The following is a 20,919-nucleotide window of genomic DNA, read 5'->3' as shown; positions in this document are numbered from 1 at the left end:
TGTTCAAGTCCTATAAACTTTAATGGTGTTCGAATGTTCGAACAAATTTATCACCTGTTCGCATGTTCTGATGCGAACCGAACTGGGGGGCGGGGGTGTTCAGCTCATCCCTACTGACCAGCCACTGAACAATACATGTGGAAATTGTCTCTCAAATAATGTATTGTAATGTTTATTTCAAGATACAACTTGCCTCACCACTCTGTTTTAATTTGCTACTTTGCCATCTGCTAACATACTGTCCAGCCACTGAACAATATTTGTGGCTTTTACCTTTCAAATATTAAACCCACATTTATTTTTCAAGATAAACCTACTGAATCTCTTCCTCTTAAGTGTGAGCCTTTCCAAGTTGCTTACATAAATCCAAGGTAAGTATAGTAACAAGTCCTAGTTGCAATTTTGGAACACCCGATAAGAGGATAGTATGCGACTGGTCTAAACTACGTGACATGTTCACCAATGCCAGGAGCCTAGCAGACAAGCTGAGTGAACTAGAGATACTAGTAATGGTAGGTTATCCTCGCGCTATAGTGGTAAAGTTAGAGCAGGTTGGTGTGGTTGCAGCAAAAAACACCGACAGAGGTGCAAACCCTCCCCTCAAAGTGACAGTAAATAAGAAATAGATGGTGTTGCGCTCCACACCAAATAAATTAAGTCTAATAACACAATTACTAAATAATCGCATAAAATCTTGAAAACGCACTCATGTGATTAAAGTTAAAATCACTAAATAATCGCATAAAATCTTGAAAAACGTGCTCATGCGATTAAAATTCCATTAATTCTAAGATAAATACCAAGTGAATAATACAGTGCTTGAAATAAAACTATTTCCTACTGATATTCATAAAGTGAAAAATGATCTATATAATCGTGATACAGTGACAAGAAAAGAATCGCATATATCTTATATATTTTTTTGCACACATGCTGGCACTTGGATGCACTTTCATGGACTGACACAGATTTGTTTGATGTCACGAATCTTTTGACAATTTTAAGATTTGCGATTCTTTTCTTGTCACTGTATCACGATTATATAGATCATTTTTCACTTTATGAATATCAGTAGGAAATAGTTTTATTTCAAGCACTGTATTATTCACTTGGTATTTATCTTAGAATTAATGGAATTTTAATCGCATGAGCACGTTTTTCAAGATTTTATGCGATTATTTAGTGATTTTAACTTTAATCACATGAGTGCGTTTTCAAGATTTTATGCGATTATTTAGTAATTGTGTTATTAGACTTAATTTATTTGGTGTGGAGCGCAACACCATCTATTTCTTATGAACTAGAGATACTGTTGTACAAGGAGGATTTGGATTTTGTGGGAATTTCAGAGACCTGGTTCATCCAGCTCTCATGATTGGCTGGCAACCATTCAAGGGTATACCCTTTATTGCAGGGATAGAGAGGGTTAAAAAGGGGGAGGGGTATGCTTCTATATCAAGAATAATGTACAAGTGAATGTGAGAGATGACATCACTAGGGAAGCTAGGGAGGAGGTGGAATCCTTATGGGTAGAGCTCCAAAGGGATGAAGCTAAGGGGAAAATATTACTGGGAGTATGGTATAGGCCCCCTAACCTGAGGGAGGAGGGGGAGATGGATCTCCTATCACAAGTTGGATTAACAGCAAGGATGGGAAGTGTTATCATAATGGGGGGTTTTAATTATCCAGACATAGACTGGATGGAGGGAATCACACATTCATCTAAGGCTCGCCAATTCCTAAATGTCTTGCAGCACAATTTTATGGTTCAGATGGTAGATGCACCAACTAGAAATAAAGCATTACTGGATCTACTGATTACCAACAATACAGACCTGATCATGGATGTGGAAATACGGGGCAATTTAGGAAACAGCAATCACAGGTCAATTGGCTGCAGTATAAATCACACAAATAGGAAACATGAGGGGAATTCAAAGACACTGAATTTCAAAAGAGCCAACTTCCCTAAACTACAAAACTTGTTAGAAGGCATGAATTGGGATAAAATCTTAGGAACAAAGAACATGGAGGAGAGATGGGTGTGCTTTAAGAGCATATTAAATATGGGCATTAGCCAATGAATCCCATTGGTCAATAAATTTAAAAGAGCGAACAAAAGTCCTGGATTGCTTAACTCTAATGTAAAAATGCATATGAAAGCAAATGAGAAGGCCTTCAAAAAATACAAGGTTGAGGGAACATCATCAGCATTCAGACTTTATAAAGAATGCAACAAGAAATGTAAGGGTGCAATTAGGGAGGCTAAGATAAAGAACGAAAGACACATAGCAGAGGAGAGTGAAAAAAAATCCCAAGAAATTCTTTAAGTATGTAAACAGTAAAAAAGGAGGACAAACCATATTGGCCCCATAAAGAACGAGGAAGGACATCTGGTTACAAAGGATAAGGAGATGGTGAAGGTATTGAATTTATTCTTCTTCTCGGTCTTCATGAGGGAATTGGGGAGCTTCAATAATCAAAACGGCAGTGTTTATCTTTATGACACATCACAGGAAGCACCTCCATGGTTAACAGAGGACAGAATTAAAATTAGACTTGGGAAACTTAACATTAATAAATCACCGGGACCTGAGGGCTTGCATCCGAGGGTACTTAGGGAACTCAGTCATATAATTGCCAGACTATTATTCCTCATTTTTACTGACAGTCTACTCACTGGAATGGTACCAGGTGATTGGAGAAAAGCCAATGTAGCACCAATATTTAATATTTTATTCCCACCCCTGGGAGTTACAGACCAGTTAGCCTAACATCAATAGTATGCAAGCTCTTGGAGGGGATGATAAGGGACTATATACAAGATTTTAGTAACAAGAATGGTATCATTAGCAGTAATCAACATGGATTCATGAAGAATTGTTCTTGCCAAACCAATCTATTAACCTTCTATGAGGAGGTGAGTTGCCATCTAGATAAAGGAAGGCCCGTAGACGTGGTATATCTGGATTTTGTAAAAGCATTTGAATAGTTCCCTATAAACGCTGACTGTAAAACAAGGTCCGTTGGCATGGACCATAAGGTGAGTACATGGATTGAAAACTGGCTACAAGGGTGAGTTCAGAGGGTGGTGATAAATGGGGAGTGCACGGAATGGCCAGAGGTGGGTACTGGGGTCTCCCAGTGTTCTGTGCTGGGACCAATCCTATTTATTTTGTTCTTAAACAACCTGGAGGATGAGGTAAACAGTTAAATCTTTGTATTTGCGTACGATACTAAGTTAAGTTAATGTAGAAAAATGTAAAATAATGCATTTGGGTGGCTAACAAAGCAAACAGAATAATGGCATGCATTAAAAAGGGGATTAACTTCAGAGATAAAACGATAATTATCCCGCTCTACAAGACTCTGGTCCAGCCGCACCTGGAGTATGTTGTCCAGTTCTGGGCACCAGTCCTCAGGAAGGATTTACTGGAAATGGAGAGAGTACAAAGAAGAAGGGCAACTAAGCTGATAAAGGGTCTGGTTGTGGTTGTGGTGGTGGTGGTGGTGCTGGTGCCACAACACTATAAGTCCTCACGGTTACTCTTGGTGAGTGCAGGAACGGGCCCTGCTGTGAAATATTGTATCAAGAATTGTAATTACATGCCCCTGTTAAACAGGGGCTGAAAAATTGGGCCTTGGGCACTGTTTGCTGGTGCCACGACACTGCAACCTCTCCCAGATACTCTAGTTGGAGTGCAGGAATTATCCCTGCTGCAAAGCATTGCATCAAAAATTGTATTACATGCCCCTGTTAAACAGGGGCTGAAAAATAAAAGAGCGTGTCTGTCCACTAACTCTATTGACTAGCTGACATTTACAAAATAAATTATTCCTGGATTAGCAGCAGCTATTAGGCCCCTATGCCAAAGATTAAAGGCCCATACAAACAATCAAACTTTCCGCTGGGAAATGTTGGCTGTTGGTGGAAAATCCGACCGTGTTTATGCTACATTGGACAATTGTTGTCGGACTTTCTGCCAACAAGTGCTGGCTAGCATGTCTTCAAATTTTCCACGAACAAATGTGTGTTGTCAGATTTTCCAATCATGTGTACACAAGTTAGTCGGACAAAAGTCAAAAGTACAAACACGGTAATAGGTGCAAGAGGATGAGCGTCTTGACATAGGGGGCGCGGCTCAGGAGCCTGAACTTCCGCATACCCCGTCGCTCTCCCTCTGCCCTCTCCCTTGCTGAATGTGGTGCACCGCGCTGACGACAGATCCGTACGGACCGGCCAGCTGATCGAGGCGCCGTGAGGTGCATAGGAATGAAGAGCGGCATGCCTGCCTTTTCCCCAGTACAGGCCAGCTGAGTGATTCCTACTGCCCGGACCTCCGCTCACCTACCCCCACCAACACACCGCTCTGCTGCCTGGGAAGGAAGGAAGACACCCGCTCGCGGAGGATACAGAGTGTGGATGGGAGAACAGCTGGATAGACCCAGCAGAGCCTGAGCCGTGGAGGCGGTAAGCGTGACAGCCTGTGAGGGCTTGATGTAGCTTGATGGCTTGATGTAGCTCTGTGTGGGTAGCGTGGTAGTATTGAAGGAGGAAGAAGACCTGGGGCGAGGAAGTTGGAGTGTGTCCCTATGCCTGAGGAATATAGGGGTTTTGCACTATAATCCCCTATTGGTATACTAGAGAAGTGGTATTGTCAACTGACATTGAAGAAAGATGTAAGAGACAGTGGACTGTATCACTGAGGATTTACTGTTGCCTATGTGCCTATGTGTCACCCCAAGTAAACAGTCAGAGATAGTGCTAAAGAATTGAAGCCAGACTGATGGGGGAGAAATGATCTAAGTGCCTATTTGTGATCATTGTCTATTGCCTGATCTGAGTTGAAAAGACTGGGGTTTAAAGGAGAATAACGGAGACTGGAAACTGCTTAATTGGAGGACTGGTAATGCTGGAGAATACCTATTGTGCTGGACTTATAAGTGTAAAATTTCCTATGGAGAAAATTTCCTATGGTTCTCAGTAATAACCAAAACTATTGACGCACCGCTGGAGTTAGGTGGAGGAAGAAGGCCACTAATGCGATTCCCCAGACTCTTGTCTAATCATACCCTGGTGCTAAGCCTTATCAGTTGATGGTTCACGCATGTATATACATGTAGACAATGTGGACGGTGTTTAGACGGATAAAATAGGGCGGTGCCTCAGAAGGTTTAGTAACCAATTTGTGTGTAAAACTAAGGAAATAGGCCCGGAACCTAGAGTTAGATGAGCTTGAATCAGGGTCGTTGGGGGATAAAGGTATAGGTGGTGGGGTGGTGTATAAAATAACTGCTTAGGTGGGATCAGAGAAAACGTAAGTTACGAGGGCGTTTGAGGACCAATAACCTGTTTGTCAACCTGCTAATGCTCTGTTTGTCGAAGAGTGCCCCCCCCCCCCCCCGGCTATCATGAGGGGGAAGTCAAGTAAAACTAATAAATCGATTACCCCAGTCTCAAGCCCGGTAGGAATTCAGAAATATATGGCCGCAAACTCCAGTATAAGAGAAGAGGAGATCGGGAGCCCTAGAGCGGAGAAACCTCTGCGGTCGGGACCTAGTAGGCAGAGGGGGGAAGAAAGTAGAGGAGGGAAGAGCATCCCCGCAGGCAGGAGGGAGTGCAGGAAGGGGAAGAGGTGGACACGGAGGTAGGAGAGCTAGCTTTGGGAGGGCATGGGCAGACCTCGCCCTTAGAACAAACCTCACAGTTAAAAGAGATGCTTTTGGAGATGTTCTCAAGAATGGAAACCTCTCTAAAGGCAGAAATCGCCACAATAAGGGCAGATATCGGACAAGTACTGGGGAGAGTAGAGGAGATAGAAAATAGAGTAGAGGCCCATGAGCAGAAAATAGAGGAAATATTAGGGCAGGTATCAGTGCTACGAAAGGGAAATAGAACATTAATGTATAAGTTAGAAGATCAGGAAACCGGAGCAGGAGAATTTACGTATAAAAGGACTCCCGGAGTCCCATAGTAATTCAACGCTCAGAGAAATAGCCCAACAAATATTTAATCCCCTGCTAGATAAGGCAATATCAGAACCACTAAGAATAGATAGAATACATAGGATAACATGATCCTCAGGAATAAGGTCAGAAGCTCCGTGAGATGTAATAGTGAGGTTCCATTATGTTGAGGAAAAAATGCAGGTGATGGGAAGGATTAGAACAAGCCCAGGGGTGTCCTACGGGGGCACAGAACTGTAGATTTATTCCGATTTAGTGGTGGAGCCACTAAGGAGAAGGAGACGTTTAAAACCGCTTATGGAAATGATGGTTGCGGCTGATATCCCATATCAATGGGGATTTTCGGCATGCTTGATTGGGAAGAAAGAGGGACGTTCTGCGGTTCTACGCTTCCCGGAGGATTTGCAAGAATTTTGCGATCGGTTAGGTATAAATCCTGCCCCGCAGCTAGAGTGGGAGAGGGATGAAGATGTAGGGGAGACATGGAAAAAAAAAAATAGGGTGAACCAGGAGTCCCGGGTCGCATGGAAAGAAAGAGGGAAAATCAGCAATGTACGAATTTAATGTAGGAATATAGGTGAGGGGGTTGAGGGAGCGGGGGGGGGGGGCGGGGGGGTGGACGGGGTGGTGCCTCTTATGGACATGGATGTGAGTCCTAGGGATACTATGGATGTGAGATGACCATGGATGATGGTCAACCAGAACCATAGAAATAACGGGAAAGGGGGAGCCCTACCCAGTCTTTTGAGACGTTCCGTTATAGGACAGGGGAGGGAGGTAGAGGGGAGGGGGTGGGATAGGGGGGGGGAGGGAATTTTGGTGGGGTGTGGGGTACTGGGGGATATTATGTTTTTTCTTTTTTTTTTGGGCTCTCACTTGATCCTTCCATAGAGGTAGTAGGAACGGGTTCCGCTGGGTTCACTGGACGCATCAAAAAGAGAGGAAATTAATCAATTCTTAGAAGTAAAGTATGGTAGTAATTAATGTAGTTACCTATAATGTTAGGGGCTTAAATACAAAAAGGAAAAGATATAGGATTAACGATGAGCTACAGCATATGGAAGCAAATATAGTATGCCTCCAGGAGACACACATAACACATACTTCAGGTATTAGAATAAACTCAGTGGACTTCCCCGTGTGGATTTATGGGGATTCCCCTTCCTCTTATTCAAGAGGAGTGGCGATTGGCTTTGGTAGAGCAACGAGATTTGAACTAGAAGAGCGACTAGTGGACCCAGAGGGGAGGTACCTGTGTGTAAAAGGTATATTACTAAACATGAAATGTACAATTGTAAATGTCTATGCTCCGAATAAGAATTCCGATAAATTCCTAATGAATGTGTCAAGATAAATAGAAGATTTTAAGGAGGGTAAATTGATATTAGCAGGAGATTTTAATTGGAATATGGATGCTAAAAAAAATGCCACAGAGGGAAGGAGTGGGCCCCTTAAAGATAAACAGAGAACGTTCTTAAAAGCCTTAGCTATTTATCATCCAAGGGACAGGGACTATACCTGTTTCTCCCCGGTCCATGGCTCTTTCTCCAGAATTGATTATATCTTTCTAGAGCACCAGTTTTTGTCGGCATTGAGGAAAGCCGAAATAAAATCAATAACGGTTTCAGACCACGCACCAGTAAAAATTCAGCTGGAGATGGGGGGAGTCTGTAGACTGGGGACAAACTGGAGGCTTAACGAATCACTGCTACAGGATAAGGAGTCAGTAAGTAGGATTGAACAGGAGGTGGAACAATTCTTCAGATTGAATGATACCCCAGGAATCCCCATCCCAATACTATGGGAATCACACAAAGTAGTAATAAGAGGTATATTAATTGGGATTGGAGCAGGGAAAAAGAAGGAGAGGGAAAAAAGGAAAATGTTATTGTATGAGGAAATACAGAAACTGGAACAGAGTAGGAGACCTAGGGGGATCCCGGAGAGTCAGGAACTAATAATGAAGAAGAGAGAGCTGGAGGACTGCCTAGAGCAAGAGAGGAAGGCCGCTTATTATATTCTAGACAAGGAAAGATATCTATGGGGAAATAAATCAGGTAAATGGTTGGCCAGGAGGGTGAAGGAAAAAAAGAGTAGAACTTTCATCCCAAAAGTGAGAGATAAGAAAGGGGAAGTGCAAAACCTACCGGAGAAGATAGTGGACACGTTTTATACATATTACAGTGCCCTTTATAATATAGGACATAGTGGGGAGAGCGCGACCCGAGAGGAAATAAGGGATTATTTGAGGGGGGTAAGATCTGCACAGGGCTACGCAAGAAGAAATGGACTCACTAGAAACCCCAATTTCAATTGAGGAAGTGGAGAGAGCAATCAAAAGCACAGCTGCGGGAGGATGCCCTGGCTCCGACGGGTTCCCGATCCTATATTATAAGAAATTCCAAAAACAACTTGCTCCAAAATTGTGCGAATATTTTAATGAATTGGGGAGGGGGGGGGGGGGGAATTTAGAGAACAAACATTGCTGGCACATATAGCATTAATCTTGAAGGAGGCAAAGGATCCTATGGCAGTTGAAAGCTATAGGCCAATCTCCCTTTTGAATTCAGCTATAAAACTGTTCTCAAAAATTATTGCGGAACGATTGAGGCCCTATGTGCCAGATTGGATACAGAAGGATCAGGTGGGATTTATCCAAGGGAGAGAGGGGAGAGATAATGTTTTGAAAACCACTATGTTAATGCAGGAAGCAATCAGGCAGGGTACCCCCACTGTACTCGTGTCGATAGATGCTGAAAAGGCATTCGATAGGGTCAGTTGGGGGTTCCTTTTTGAAACATTGAGACATTATGGAATGGGAGAAAGGATGAGAAGATGGATAGAAGCTCTTTATTATCACCCCAAAGCCAGAATAAGAATTAATGGGACCCTGTCCTGCCCCCTTGAGCTTTTCAACGGGACAGGACAGGGATGCCCACTTTCCCCGCTTTTGTTCATAATGACATTAGAACCCCTCCTGGCAGCTATTAGGAAAATAGCAAAAATCAGCAAAATGTAGAGAAGTAGGGGTTAACACAAGTACACTGACAAAAAATGCACTTCGGGTCTGGGATACAATTAATAAGAGGCATGATTGGGTATGCAACTCTCCATTAATTCCGCTTCTGGATAATATATTTTTTAGACCAGGGCAAGAGGAATACATATATTTCAGTAGGTGGGCTAAGAAAGATAGTATTAGATTACATGAGGTTATGGTAGGAAATAGATTATGCACATATGAAGAAATTATAGGGAAATGGGGACATAAGACACTAGAAAAATGGAGATATTCACAACTACACTATTTCACCCAGTCCTTGCCACAGCCACTTAGGGGAAAGGAACAACTTAGACCTCTAGAAAAACTACTAGTGAGCCATCAAAGCCTTGAAAAAAGGACATCAAAAATATATAAAATTCTGATAGAAGCAGTGGAACACAAATACCCTGACTACCTAGGGAAGTGGGAAAGAGAAATACGTTTTTTAAGTAACGATGAACAGAGAAATAGGATAATGAGACAAACTTACTCAGTAGCTAAAGACTCACAAACAAGAGAGATGTCATACAAACTCTTGGCTAGGTGGTATATAACCCCACAGCAAGGACATAAAATTAGTAAAGAGAACCCCTTAACGTGTTGGAGAGGATGTTCGGTGGTGGGATCTTTTGCACACCTGTGGTGGGAGTGCCCTAAAATACAGTCATATTGGGGGAAAATAATAGAAGCAAGTTTCAACATAACAGGTGAAAGGATTAGGAGGGATCCATGGGTGTGTTTATTCCACAATATAGAGGAGGGAGAGAGAGAGTATGGACAGTCCCTGATCCCTTGCCTATTGAACTCAGCTAAAGCTTTGATCCCGCGAAGATGGAAAACCCAGCATCCCCCCACAATGAAGGAATGGGTAGCAAGATTGGAAAGGATAAGAAATATCGAAGATACGATTTTTAAGTCAGAGCAATTGGAGGAGAGGTATCAGAACAAGTGGAGGCAATGGCTGCAATTTAGAAAAACTGAAAACTACCTGAAGTTGCTTGAATGTTAGTGAGTCACAATATTGGAAGGATCAAGTGAGAGAGGGATGGGAGGAGGGAGGGAGAGAGGGGGTTAAGAGGGTATTTAACGGAGATTTTGCTATGTAGATGGAATTTTGTATAGAAGAGTCAATGTTTGATAATTTTTAAAATAAAGAATATAAAAAAAAAGTACAAACACGCATGCTCGGAAGCAAGGACGAACCGAAAGTGCTCTGTCTTGTAAAACTAGTGTTCGTAACTGAGATATCACATTCGTGACGCGGCAAATTATGAAATCTCTCAATGCAGCGCATTCTCTTCTACTTTATAGTGGTATAATAATGAAGCTGTTTTGCTGGTGATATTCACAGAGTTCTGACAAAATTATTTATTATTATATTTTTTTTCTGGTGATCTCCAGAATAATACATTTTTTTTGTCAAGTTACCACAACACCATTATTATCTTGTGTTTTTAACCTCAAAGATACAACTATGTTGGTCTCCCTTGCTAATTTGACATTGTATTTTTGAAATATACCTGCCCACTCACAAACAAATTGCCCTTTATTAAAGTAAAATACATAGCCAAGTATTTTTCAAAATCAAAAATTTGAAATCAATAGGGAGCACAAAGCCATATCAAAATCAAGAGGCAATGATGGAGAAACAGTTGGAATTGGTGAAGTGTTTGTAACCCAGGGCAGACATCAGTTATTTGACTGTCAAAATTGGTAACCTGAGGGGTCCATTTAATAGACAGCACAATACGGTCCAGGACTCTGAGAGATCGGGAGCAGTAGCAGATGTCATATATGTCCTGAGGCTGTGGTCTTCCAACAGCCTTCATTTTTTGCCAGACCACACCAAATCCAGGCCATCGCTCTCAACACACAAATGAAAGAAATTGAATTAAAAATGCATTCTCTGCACCCAAAAAAAGATAAACTCAAATTATAAATGATATTGGGGATAATCCCCAGCCCTGTGGCCTCGTTGGGGGTGTTGCTTCATTGGCCATGGTATGCCTTGCTGCTGTGGTGGGTGGGGTGGCTGAGTTGTTGGTGGAGATGGTGGAGGAGGATGATCAAATTCGCACAGGTGCATTTTAGGGGTGATTAGGCCCTTTTTACCCTTGGTCAGGGCCTTGAGGATGATTTCCTCACACATTATGCGCTGGTCCTCCTCCATTTATTTTAATTTATTTGCTGTCATGCAGCTAAAAGCCTCCTGGGAATTAGGGGTTGAGCTAATGGCAGTTGTTGCATGCCGGAGGAATTCAGATGTGGCATTATCCACGTTTTTGTTTTTCCTGGCACTTTTTGTTGGAGGGTGGAGGGGAGGAACCTGGCATTCAGTCAGGCTGCTTGGCATGGCCTACTCTTGCCTTTTGACTGAGGCTGCGACTTTCCTGTGTATGAAAATGGTACATAGTTTTAGGTTTTTGTTCATCAATCACACATAATATTCAGCTCATGGCTGTTGCAAATTGGATGTTAACAAATAGAAAAGACTATCATTCTAACCTCAGCATTTTTCATTCTTGTCCCAATCATTTTTTGCCACTACTGTCTATTGGTATGTAAACCACTTTGATTACTCAGAAATTTTTGATCAATAATATCTAGTTACCATTATTCAATTTTTGCCCACAAATATGTTCAACAATGCTATACCTGGGTCAAGCTGATCTCCTCCACATCTGCTTCCTGCGTCGAATGCCCAGGGTGGACCTCAGGAAGAAAGTGTTGAGAGCGAAGGCTTGGGTTCGGTATGGTCTGACAAAAAATGCAGGCTGTTGTGGTAACACAGCCTGTGGACATATATGTTATATGCTGATGACCCGGATCTCTGGGAATCCTGGACCTTCTTGCACTCCCTATTATAAGTGCTCCGCATGCTACCAATTTTGGCCTTCAAATAATTGATGTCTGCCATAGGATAAACATGCTTCACCAATTCCAACAGTTTCTTTATCGCTGCCTTCCTCTTGATTTTATTGGAATAATCCTTGAATTTTACTTGCTATAGACATGGCAGCTCCCGGTATTGCTGGCTAAAGTCAGGGGCAGTAAATTTATCCACCATTTTCTCTGCAAGACACAACACAACCCAAACCCTAATGTCAGGATAAACTTTCATAATCTTGTCCCAATATAGGCCTCAATCTATAAGCAGTATAGGACACTAACCACTGATGCCCCAATTTACAATTGTACCTTTGTTTCAACGTCCCTTTGTGTGAAAACGATCTCCCATCCTCCACTTACAGATCGTACCAACGTCTGTTACAGCGACCGTTCGTTGTGCTTTTTATACACTGTGCATGCATCAAACTATGCCCCTGTCCTTCTTTCTAGTGTATTCCCCACCTCTTCTCTTTTGGACCAGTGGGAAAGCAAATGGCGGAGAGACAGCAGGTTCATGCAGAAAGCAACAACAAGGAAAGCCCGTATTGAGGCAGTTCCTGATCCAGGAGGAGATATAATGCCTAAAATATGTACTTTGAAGAGATGGAGATGATGGACATCTTAAAAATGACAGCCTAAGATGAGAATCATGGGCCATACAGAAACCCAAATGTCAGAAAAAACAATGCAAGGTGCCGGCGCTTTAAGACCATAAATGTCTGATTTGATCAGTCTGATATCAAGAGTTCATTCAGAGATATAAAAGTATAAAAGTACTTTGAGTAGTATGATGAATCCAAAGGGAATTACTTGTTGGCTGCAGCAAATGGAAAACCGATAATGTCTCTGCAATGTTACTAGCGGCAGCTCTTCTTAGAGTGAAGTCAGCTCATATATAGAAAGAAAACATGTAGACGAGCGCCAAGTCAGTAAAAAGCATTTATTTATTAAAAGCAGGTAAATGTCTCACTTACATAAAGGATAAGTGCTGTGCGAGTATACAGTCCACTTTAGTTCCATTGGCAGGCAGAGTCTGTAGATGGAGAGACCAGCAGCATCAGCGGCAGAGCGCTGGGAAAGAAATCAGCTGTGTCCAGCGATCCGTGGAGACATGAGCCAGCAAGTGGGGATGGGCTGGTCACCACCTTGCGGTAGTTGGCAATGGGGAGAAGTTTCCAGAACATCAAATTTACGACTGGGCTCTCCCCCCAGGCTTTGGGAATCATTATTCCAGAGACCTGTTCTGCCATCATTCAAGTCCTGCAGAAGGACTATATTCGGGTAAGTTTTATCCTTTTACATCACATTCTATGAATTTAATGTTTGCTAATGTATTGTATTGATTCCTTCATTCCATAATCCCCATTATTCTAATATGCTGTGAATGTCCTCTTTGTCCTCATGCATGCTGTAAGCTTATAATGCTCCTTTTTTGTCCTTCATGCAGATTTGCCTTCACTAACCTCCCCAGCATGCTATCCTGGGCCCATACACACCTGGCCTAGTAACTTAACAATGTATTTTGTCAGCTCCATTTAATGCTGACAAATGTATGCATTTTGTGGGTACAACCCCTTCCTCAAGACTAAAGTAGGTTAGAGGAAGGGGTTGCACCCCCAAAACATGTCCATTGATCCCCATGATAGGAGCTAATACATTTGGACACACTGGGGCCTATTTCAAAAAGGTAAAACCACTTTGCACTAGAATTTTGTTTTGGGGGTGCAACCCCTTCCTCTCACCTACTTTAGTTTGGAGGAAGGGGTTGCACCAACAAAATGCATACATTGATATCCTATGATGGGAGATAGCACATGTTGACACACTGTGTGTTTTGGGGCTTAAGCAAAATAGAATTAGGGAAAAGACACACATTTAGGCATGGGATCATGAGGGAAATCCAATTTTGAACTCACAATTTGTGTGCATCTTCAAAATTTGGCTTTTAGATGGGTGAGATCACCACCTCTGACAAAGGCAAGATCAACACAGTTTTGACATACTAATGTCCCATATGGCCTTCACTTTTGCAAAGTTTAACTTTGTAAGTTCCTGAGTTGGGAATGTGTATGTTATGTTTGTAAACATGCAGTTTAGCCCCAAAAATGGCAAATTAATGTCAAACATACATGTTATACACTAAGATGTTGGCTTGTTCAAAAACTGTTTATAACGCACATGTGAATGTGCTTGGAGTAAAATGGTTTATACTCAACAATGTGTGGCTTCTTATTTCAATGCTCTCTACCAGTGTATTTGTAAAGTTTGTGTGGTTACAGTGACAAGCTGTTGTAAAATATGCCAAAATAAGGGCAGTTTAGGGACTCCAAGCAATTAATTCAAGGAGTTGAAACGGATGAATATTGTTATCATTATTGCATTACATACATTAACAACAATAACATCATCAATGGCGTTTTTTGATGCAAAGTCGGCCTCAGTTGAAACTGAGGACAGATAGCTGGCTGCATTCTTCCTTAGGTAGTTGCAGAGAATACAGGAGCTCAACACGACATGGTTCCGTTTATATTCGGCCAGGTTCTTGGACATAAGGAAGATGCGGAACCGGCTTGCCATTATGCAAAAAGTATTCTCCACCACTCTTCTGGCACCTGACATCTGGTAATTAAAAACCTTATGCTCTGGGGTCATGTTCCTCATGGCGAACGGCCTCATGAGATGTTCCCCCAGAGCAAAGGCCTCATCTGCAACAAAAACAAAATTGAGGCCCTTAACATTCTCCTCCGGGGGTGGCAACTGCAATGTGCCATTTTGTAGCCATCTGTAGAACTCGGTCTGGGTGATCACTCCTCCATCAGAGTTTCTGCCGTTCTTCCCAACGTCCAGGTAGAGAAACTCATAATTAAGCGCTGCGTAAACTGTTGGCACTATATAAATCCTGTATAATAATAATAATAATAATTGGCTGACAGCATTGCCAACATCACAATACAACAAAACCCCTTGTAATTGTAGAAATAAGACCCCGAGTTGGATGGTGGTATGATCCTTACTTGCTTCCCATCAATAGTGCCACCACAATTGAGAAAATCCCACTGATGGTGAAACTGGGAAGCCACAGTCTGCCATTCCTGTGGGTTGGGAGGAAACTGTGGAGTTAAACAAGAAAAATATAATTAGTACTTTTGCACATAACATTGCAAGTAGATTAGACACATTCTTGGCCAACATAAGTACAATATTTCTTTAAATTAGTATTTAAAGATAAATGTATAATGTCAACATATCAGATTCCTCACCCCCTCTGGTGGCCCATTAAAAAAATTTATGCGTGGAGGGTATGGGTAGATGTTTTGGACAGGTAACCCTCTCCACTTGAGAGCTAAATGTATAAAGAATGTGTTACTTTGGCCAGTCCCTCCTTACTTATACTATTGGCAGCCCACTGGACAGGTAAGAAGTGTCATAATCCACAAATATGGATACACACTGTACAAATTGAAGCACATTTTGACATTCTTTTATTACCTATCAAGATAACGGGAGACTAAAACTTTCAACAGTCCCATTTTAAAGTATTCAGGCAGGCCTTTGCACTACATGCTTTGGTGAATTCATCCATAAATATGACCGCAAAAGAGGTTTAGTGTGTACAGGTTTGGCAAAGTCAGCAGATAGAGTATTGGTATCGGTTGAATTTCTGTTCGAGGGGAGGGAGGATTCCAACTCACACGAGACCTCAAAATATATCCTCTTGCACTCTGCCTGAATTTAAGGACAACAATGACATTTGTAAACATTTTAGGAGGTGTTTAGGGTAAGCATTAAATGGAGCTGGCAAAATACATTGTTAAGTTACTAGGCCAGGTGTGTATGGGCCCAGGATAGCATGCTGGGGAGGTTAGTGAAGGCAAATCTGCATGAAGGACAAAAAAGGAGCATTATAAGCTTACAGCATGCATGAGGACAAAGAGGACATTCACAGTATATTAAAATAATGGGGATTATGGAATGAAGGAATCAATACAATACATTAGCAAACATTAAATTCATAGAATGTGATGTAAAGGATAAAACTTACCCGAATATAGTCCTACTGCAGGACTTGAATGATGGCAAAACAAGTCTCTGGAATAATGATTCCCAAAGCCTGGGGGGAGATTCCAGTCGTAAATGGGATGTTCTGGAAACTTCTCTCCATCGCCAACTACCGCAAGGTGGTGACGAGCCTTTGCTAAGGAATGATGACTTGCCGCATGCATGTGTCCTGCTAACTAGCCCCCGGAGCTGATGTGAGTGCCCGGCAGTCTCGATGACTGTTGGGCTCCCACGATTGCTCGTAACATGACAAGAACTAAACACAGAGATGTTTACTTCTTGCCATGTAAACACAGAGATCCTGGTTCTCTGAAGGGAGAAGTGACAGATCCTTTATTCCTGCAAAGTATGAACAGTCATCTCCCCTAGTCAGTCCCATCCCTTCTCCAGTTAGAAAACACACTAGGGAACACAATTAACTCCTTGATCGCCCCCTAGTGTTAATTCCTTCACTGCCAGTGACATTTTTACAGTAATCAATGAATTTTTGTAGCACTGATCGCTGTAATAATGCCATGATATGTCATGATAAAAATTGCAGATCGCTGCCATTACTAGTAAAAAAAACATAATAATAAAAATGCTATAAATCTATCCCTTATATTGTAAAAGCTATAACTTTTGCGCAAACCAATCAATATACGCTTATTGCGATTTTTATTACCAAAAATATGTAAGAATAATACATATTGGCCTAAACTGAGAAAAAAATTGCTTTTTAAAAAAAAAAAATTGGGATATATATTAAAGCAAAAAGTAGAAAATATTGTGTTTTTTCATAATTGTCGCTCTTTTTTTGGTTATAGTGCAAAAATTAAAAACCGCAGAGATGGTCGAATACCACCAAAAGAAATCTCTAATTGTGGGGAGAAAAAGATGTCAATTTTGTTCGGGTACAACGTCGCACGGCCGTGCAATTGTCAATTATTGTAAAAAGTGCTCTGGTCAGGAAGGAGGTAAAATCTTCTGGGGCTGAAGAGGTTAAGCAACCAATTCTTGATCCAAGAACTCCTTCCCCCCCTGTTCCTGGACCTGATTTGGGTCAAAGCAATAACTCCAAGCCCAACAATAATAGAATGATCTCTCGACGAGAATGCCACATGGTTAGTATACGAACGGACCGTTCAGAAAGAACTGACAGAACGCATGGAAATTTAGAAAGGACCTGACAAGCACAACCTGAAAATCAGAAATGACCGGACAAGCACACACTGAAAATCAGAATCGAACCAAAAAGAATGCACTGAAAAACAGAAACAAACTGACAAGCAAGCACTGAAAAACAAAAATGAACCAAAAAGCCCAACCTGAAAAACAGAAACAAACTGACAAGGACGAGGCTGAAAAGCGTGAATCGACACTCACCAAATTTCTACAAACACAAGATTAGCAGAAGGTGCCCAAAGGGTAACGCGTGACTAGTAAACTTAGTTTTTATGGGCTCGTAGTATGTCTAGTACGTCATTACATGTGTACTTGTTGGCCAACATTTGTGTGACCGTGTGTATGCAAGACAAATTTTAGCCAACGCCCTTCGGACAAAATTCAACAGTTTTGTTGTCGGAAAGTCTGATCGTGTGTACGAGGCATAAGTGTTTTCTGGATCTGGAATCTCTGAAAAACTGTCTACACTGCCTAGATTGTTGATTTTATCAGCAAGAATTTTTTTGGCATAGGTTTCATGGACACAATGAACACCCAAGGACCTAATTTTTCTTCACCTTTTTGACAGGTGCATATACCGTAGTTATCGGCGTATAACACGCTCTGGCATAAAACAAACACCCCGAGTTTAGGAGGGAATTTTAAAGAAAAAAATTTTTAGGAGGGAATTTTAAGGAAAAAAACTTACATTTAAATTCCCATTAATGCAGCCTTGTCAGTGTCATTTGCAGCCTTGCATTGCAGCCTTGTCAGTCATTTGCAGCCTTCCACTGCAGCCTTGTTAGTCATTTGCAGCCTTCCATTGCAGCCTTGTCAGTCATTTGGAGCCTTCCATTTAGCCTTGTCAATCATTTGCAGCCTTCCATTTAGCCTTGTCAGTCATTTGCAGCCTTGTCTGTGTCTTTGGTGTTTAAAAATGGCGCGGCCAAGATACAGAGCTAATGTCCTGTGTATCTCAGCAGCGCTCGGTAGCTCTTCGCCGTTCTCTGTGGCTTTCGGCTATTTTCGGACACCGAGAATGGCCGAGTGCAGCCGCAAATGGTTGAGAGCGGCCAAGTGCAGCTGAAAATAGCCGAAAGCCGCCGAGAACATCAGAGAAGCTGAGAAACGTTGGGGGGGGGGCGTATAATACGCACCTATAATTTCCCCCTGATTTTAAGGGGAAAAAAGTGCGTGCTATACGCCGATAAATACGGTAATTAACATTTTTGACAGCAAGGCCAGTTCTTACTTTCATCAAGAGTACCTCTAATGGTTTACAGTGTGAGGCAAACAACCAACACCCAAAGCGCAGTTTTTCCGCATCTGTTACTTCTATCCAGTCTGCGAAACAGACACCAGAATTTATCCCAAAAAAATGGAATCTTGTTCCTAATGCACTAAATTGTGGCTTTATCACATCATATAGACTGGCTCCCAAGCAGTTGTTTATAAAATAAAGAAAATTTGCAGGTAAGATGTCATGTTTTGATTTTATAAATGTAATATATATTATATATATATATATATATATATATATATATATATATATATATATATATATACACAGGTATATATATGTTACAGATTTTCGCACATCTGTGAATTTCACGTTAAAGTTAAAAACAATTAATGTAGAAAAACATACTATATGTGTATATATACTCTATATTATTAACATATACCAGGCAGATTGGATATCTGCCCTTCTGAACATGGGACACAGTCATAGCAGCAAGAGTGGATTGAAGATCCTGGCTTTTTTCTGTATCCGGGCAAACAAGAGTCCACACACCGAGACTCCAACTTCTAAAAGGAAGTGAAAATAAATGTTTTACTTATGTGAAATAACATTGGAGATTAAATAAGAGTATGTTGAAAACTGTTTCTGTCTCTCCTTATCTGTGTCTTCCATTGCATATTATTATTTCTATTTTTCAGTAGAACTGCCAGCGAGTCTCTCGGTGTACAGTCTGGAGATCCTGCCAGGTACAACTCTTCTTATTTCAGGCTGACAACACCACCGCCTCACACTGGAGGAGAACTCATGGCAGACTTAAAATGCTGATAATAATTTAATGATGTTGATTAGTCTTGTCAGCCTGCTATAGGAAGTGCTGCTACTGGTGTGATCTCCAGGTAAGAAACAGCAAAGAATTCCCAAAAATTAAAACCGAATACAGTGATACAGATATATATATATATATATATATATATATATGTATATATATATATATATATATATATATATATATAAATATATATATATATATATATATATATATATATATATATTTATTTATTTACTGTATATAGGTTTACTTGCACTTTAAAGTGTCTTTTTTTTTGTAGACTGGTGTCAGCCTTGCCCTATTTTTTTTTTTTGTAATTTGAACAGGTATAACAAAATGCTTACAATTGTATATTTAATAGAGCAAACAGAAGGAAAAAAGAGAATTTTTCTCTCTTAAGCCTCTTAAGCCTCATACACACGATCGGACTTTGTTTAAACTTTCCCGTGGATTTTTTGTACAAAGGGCGTTGGCCGTGAACTTGTATTGCATACACACGGCAGGACTTTTTCAGCCAACTTTCACCAAATCACATGGTTTTTCTGCTCTTTACCCCCACCTTTGGTCAACTTCTGTATTGTTGTCTGATCTTTTGCGTTGGTTCTGAGCATACATGTTTGTTCTTTATACAAAAGTCCTATGGTTTTCTGTACACACAATCGGACTTTTCTCCATCGGACTTTTGTTGCCAGAAAGTTTGTCCGTTTGCACAGCCAACAAAAGTCAGATGAAAACTGAAAAAGTTTGTCCGATGGAGCGTACACACGGTCGGATTTTGCCTTAAAACAGTCATAGCAGCAAGAGTGGATTGAAGATCCTGGCTTTTTTCTGTATCCGGGCAAACAAGAGTCCACACACCGAGACTCCAACTTCTAAAAGGAAGTGAAAATAAATGTTTTACTTATGTGAAATAACATTGGAGATTAAATAAGAGTATGTTGAAAACTGTTTCTGTCTCTCCTTATCTGTGTCTTCCATTGCATATTATTATTTCTATTTTTCAGTAGAACTGCCAGCGAGTCTCTCGGTGTACAGTCTGGAGATCCTGCCAGGTACAACTCTTCTTATTTCAGGCTGACAACACCACCGCCTCACACTGGAGGAGAACTCATGGCAGACTTAAAATGCTGATAATAATTTAATGATGTTGATTAGTCTTGTCAGCCTGCTATAGGAAGTGCTGCTACTGGTGTGATCTCCAGGTAAGAAACAGCAAAGAATTCCCAAAAATTAAAACCGAATACAGTGATACAGATATATATATATATATATATATATATATATATATATATATATATATATATATATATATATATATATGTATATATATATATATATATATATATATATATATATATATAAATATATATATATATATATATATATATATATTTATTTATTTACTGTATATAGGTTTACTTGCACTTTAAAGTGTCTTTTTTTTTGTAGACTGGTGTCAGCCTTGCCCTATTTTTTTTTTTTGTAATTTGAACAGGTATAACAAAATGCTTACAATTGTATATTTAATAGAGCAAACAGAAGGAAAAAAGAGAATTTTTCTCTCTTAAGCCTCTTAAGCCTCATACACGCGATCGGACTTTGTTTAAACTTTCCCGTGGATTTTTTGTACAAAGGGCGTTGGCCGTGAACTTGTATTGCATACACACGGCAGGACTTTTTCAGCCAACTTTCACCAAATCACATGGTTTTTCTGCTCTTTACCCCCACCTTTGGTCAACTTCTGTA

General features: G+C 40.8%; 1 protein-coding gene across 1 annotated transcript in view; it reads right to left on the bottom strand.

Moving 5' to 3' along the window:
* The window catches only part of LOC143940039 (vomeronasal type-2 receptor 26-like), a 150,559-nt gene that overhangs the window by 35,526 nt on the left and 94,114 nt on the right, over positions 1 to 20,919 (bottom strand). Inside the window, exon 5 of the mRNA XM_077461087.1 lies at positions 18,787 to 18,910. Coding sequence (XP_077317213.1) covers positions 18,787 to 18,910 — 124 coding nt within the window. The remainder of the gene's footprint in view (positions 1 to 18,786; positions 18,911 to 20,919) is intronic.

The sequence above is a fragment of the Lithobates pipiens genome, unplaced genomic scaffold, assembly GCF_037356315.1.
Source record: "Lithobates pipiens isolate NorthernLeopardFrog02 unplaced genomic scaffold, aLitPip1_a1.2 Scaffold_3, whole genome shotgun sequence".
Classification (NCBI taxonomy): Eukaryota; Metazoa; Chordata; class Amphibia; order Anura; family Ranidae; genus Lithobates; species Lithobates pipiens.
The sequence above is the reverse complement of the archived record's forward strand: the minus strand, read 5'-3'. Positions and strand labels throughout refer to the sequence as shown.